The sequence below is a fragment of the Mauremys mutica genome, chromosome 1, assembly GCF_020497125.1.
Source record: "Mauremys mutica isolate MM-2020 ecotype Southern chromosome 1, ASM2049712v1, whole genome shotgun sequence".
In the NCBI taxonomy this organism is placed as follows: Eukaryota; Metazoa; Chordata; order Testudines; family Geoemydidae; genus Mauremys; species Mauremys mutica.
The window spans coordinates 364168542-364172884 of record NC_059072.1 but is presented as its reverse complement, the minus strand read 5'-3'; the positions used below and the strand labels follow the sequence as shown (position 1 = coordinate 364172884).

The following is a 4343-nucleotide window of genomic DNA, read 5'->3' as shown; positions in this document are numbered from 1 at the left end:
CTGTGAGCAAGGTTTCACGGAGCTGTGTACCATGACACCCAGGTCCCTTTCCTGAGTTCATATAGTTAAATTATTACCTTGTAAGGTGTTTGAGAAGTTCAAGCTTTTCCCTCCAATGGGCATATACCCTGCAGGTATCTATATTCAAGTTCATTTTGCCGTCATGCTGCCCATTCACCTGGCTTGGTGATCTCCCTCTGAGAATGTCTCTGGACTTGACTCTCATCTAAATAATTTGGTGCCATCTGTAAATCTTTGCAACTCACTGCTCACCTCCATTTCTAGATTGGTAATAACTACAAAATATTTACTGTACTCTTTATAATAAAGTATGTAACCCACCTCACTGTGTTTCCCTATCATTACAGGCACCTTGAGCATTTCTGAGCCCGATCGATGCATCAACCATCTCATGGCTGGAATCAACCTCACAAACTCTGTCCCTTCAACATTCATCCTAACAGGCATCCCTGGCCTGGAAGCTGAGCATCTCTGGATTTCCATCCCTTTCGCTATGTTCTACATTGTTGGAATGTTGGGAAATTTCACACTTCTGTTTGTTATAGGCAAAGAGGAGACCCTGCACAAGCCAATGTACCTGCTGCTCTGCATGCTGGCACTCACAGACATTGGCACGACTACCTCCATTATGCCAAAGGCACTGTTTATATTTTGGTTCAATTTGAATATTATTACGGTGGGTGGCTGCCTCACCCAGATGTTCTTCCTTCACGCAGTTTCCATTATGCACTCAGCCGTCCTCATGGCAATGGCCTTCGATCGCTATGTTGCCATATGTAGGCCTCTGAGATACACCACCATCCTCACCAACGCACGGATAGCTATATTAGGGCTAGTGGGTTTGATAAGATCGGTTCTCTTAGCTCTTCCCTTGCCCCTGTTCCTGAGCCGGCAGCCCTTCTGTCCTAACCGCATTATCTCCCACACACACTGTGAGCATATAGCTGTGGTGAAGCTTTCATGTGCAGACACCACCGTCAACAGGACATATGGCTTGATGATGGCCTTTGTAGTCATGGGATCAGACCTGACGCTCATTGCCCTGTCCTACAGTCTGATCACCAGGGCCGTCCTCAGAATCTCCTCCAGGAAAGCTCACCAGAAAGCCCTTAACACCTGCACAGCCCACATCTGTGTGATGCTGACGTCTTATTCGTCCGTCCTCTTCACCACTCTGACACACCGGTTTGGTCAGGGCATCGCTCCCCATATTCACATCATCTTGGCTGACCTCTTCTTCCTTGTCCCCCCCATGCTCAACCCTATCATTTATGGGGTCAAAACCAAAGAGCTTCGGGACAAAGTGGGGAAATACAGCTGCAGAAGGTGATCAGCTGGGCCACTGAATTTAAACCTGCCAGACAAGCTGGGGAAAGGAGATCTCCCTGTTAATCAAAGGTGCTCTCTCCTACTTTTGCTGTTCTCAGAAATGTGGAAATTCACCGTCTGAGAAGTTCCTCACACCTAACATTTTATCACTCCATCACCAAGCTCTGCTCTCTCTGTTGCTAAGTTCACTGTCTCTGACCATCACCTGATCTCTTTCTGCATCACCTGTCAGCCTCCAACCCCAATGACCCTGTCACTTGGCCTTTCCATTACTTCCAGACCACCAGAGGATACAGCAGCTTTTTGATACAAGATGGCTTTCCATTAGACCCTGTGTAAACAGGGTTCTTCATCAGTTTGATGAAATGAAGTTCTACTTTCCGATAGCCAAAGAAAAAGAAAACAAGTACAATCCTGAACTTATGATATGTATCATATGTGATCTGGTGAACAAAATATGCCTGATTTTTCTGCATCCAATCATTCAGAAAGCCTGGATGATAAACCAAACGTTTCCATTGGAAAATGCTAATACAAGAAAGTTAATGCAGGAATTGAGGACATTCTACTAGAGCTTTTTGGTGAGAGTTATGAAACTGTGTGTTTTTGAGAGCTGCACTGCTGTGACATCAACTTTGAGCCAAATAACTTACTGCCACGTACAGTCCATTTTGGAGGCAGTTTCAGTGGCAACTTTCAAATTACACTCTAACCATTCTTGTCGTTGAAGATGTCAAAAGTAGGTATCGAGATTCCATCTTGGAGTTTGTGAAAGATTCCGCCAAACATCCAGGTGATTGAATTGCTTGTAGTGCTAAGTCCTACTGTGATCAGCCCTTCATGACCTAGATTGGCTGATATGTCATTTTTGTGATTGTTTTGTGGAGACCTTGACCTGTTGGAGCAGCAGGGGAGAGTTTTGCCTGTAGTTCACTGGCCTCATACCCAGAACAACCAACTAGAGCCGTTTTGGGTTGAAGGTCTCAAACACACAGATACTGATGGGGACAAAGAGTTTAGTCAACTTCGCTTGCTTGCTCTGTCATAGCTGTTGCTACACTTTAGCAATGCCACAGTTGCAAGACTATTTTCTCAAATAAACTTGATAAAAACTATACTGTGCAACAAGATGCAAGAGGAACTTTTAGAAAACATTTTTAACGTTAGGGCGTCCAGGCAAGAGCCCAAAATGTGTTGTGAACATTTTCCACCAATGAAAGAAAAGATTGCTCTAGGAACTGCTGATATATGACCAACAGCAGAAGCATTTTACTTCCAACAAAGGCAGCCAGGGTGAAATGATTGAATGCCATCGCTGAATGCTATTAGAAATAAACATAGTAATGTTGTTGTTATTGAACTACATACGTTTGGGGCTATTTTGAGATCTATTTTTAACACCAACATTTTCAGTGTTTTGTTTGAAAGCTTTGCCAGAGCTTAGGGACACTATTCCTGCCCATTCTGGTGAATAGCCATTGATTGACCTATCCTCCATGAATCTATATAGTTTTTTGAACCTTGTTATGGTCTTGGCTTTCACAACATCCTCTGGCAAGGAGTTCCACAGGTTGACTGTGCATTATGTGAAGAAATACTTCCTTTTATTTCTTTTAAACCTGCTGCCTATTAATTTCATTTGGTGATCCCTAGTTCTTGTGTTATGAGAAGTAGTAAACAACACGTCCTTATCTACTTTCTCTACACCAGTCAGGATTTTATAGACCTCAATCATATCTCCCCTTAGCCGTCTCTTTTCCAAACTGAAAAGTCCCAGTCTTATTGACCTCTCATCATACAGAAGCCGTTCTGTACCCCTAATCATTTGTGTTGCCCTTCTACTGAACCTTTTCCAGTTCCAATATATTTATATATATTTGAGATGGGGCAACCACACCTGCACACAGTACTCAAGATGTGAGTGTACCATGGATTTATGTAGAGGCAACATGATATTTTCTGTCCTATTATCTATCCCTTTCTTAATTATTCTCAACATTCTATTTGCTTTTCTTTGTCTGCCCCTGGACTTTGAGTGGATGTTTTCAGAGAACTATGCACGACTCCAAGATCTCTTTCTTGAGTTGTAACAGCTATTATTTTTTAGGTATAGTTGTTATTATGCTTTCCAATGTGCATTACTTTGCATTTATCAACATTAAATTTTATCTGTCATTTTGTTGCCCAATCACCCAGTTTTGGGAGATCCTTTTGTATCTCTTCACAGTCTGCCTGGGTCTTAACTATCTTTAGTAATTTTGTATCATCTGCAAATTTTGCCACCTCACTGTTTAACCCTTTTTACAGATCATTTATGAATATGTTGAATAGGACTGGTCCCAGAACAGACGTCTGGGGGACACCACTATTTACCTCTCTCCATTCTGAAAACTGATTATTTATACCTACCCTTTGTTTCCTATCTTTTAACTAGTTACCAATCCATGAAAGCACCTTCCCTCTTATCTCAGAGCCTTTGGTAAAATACCTTGTCAAAGGCTTTCTGAAAATCTAAGTACACTATATCCACTGGATCCTCTTTGTCCACATGCTTGTTGATCCCCCTCAATGAATTCATGTAGATTGTTGAGGTGTGATTTCCCTTTACTAAAACCATTTTGACTCTTCCCCAACAAATTATGTTCATCTATATGTCTGACAGTATTGTTCTTTATTATAGTTTCAATCAGGTTGCCTGGTACTGAAGTCAGGCCTACTGGCCTGTAATTTCTGGGATCACTTTTGGACCCCTTTTAAAAAATTGGTGTCATATTAGCTACCATCTGGTACAGAAGCTGATTTAAATTACAGGTTACAGAGTACAGTTAATAGTTATGAAATTTCACATTTGAGTTCCTTCAGAATTCTTGGGTGAATACCATCTGGTCCCGGTAACTTATTGCTGTTTAATTTATCAATTAGTTCCAAAACCTCCTCTAAGGATCATAGAATCATAGGATCATAGAATATCAGGATTGGAAGGGACCTCAGGA

The 4343-nt window shown here is 41.8% G+C and overlaps 1 protein-coding gene across 1 annotated transcript; it reads left to right on the top strand.

Annotated features, from left to right (window-relative positions):
- The first annotated feature begins 514 nt into the window (after positions 1-514).
- Positions 515-1351, top strand: LOC123362487 (putative olfactory receptor 52P1). Its single transcript, XM_045002815.1, has one exon. The coding sequence runs from the start codon at positions 515-517 to the stop codon at positions 1349-1351; it is 837 nt and encodes a 278-aa protein (XP_044858750.1).
- Positions 1352-4343: the final 2992 nt, after the last annotated feature.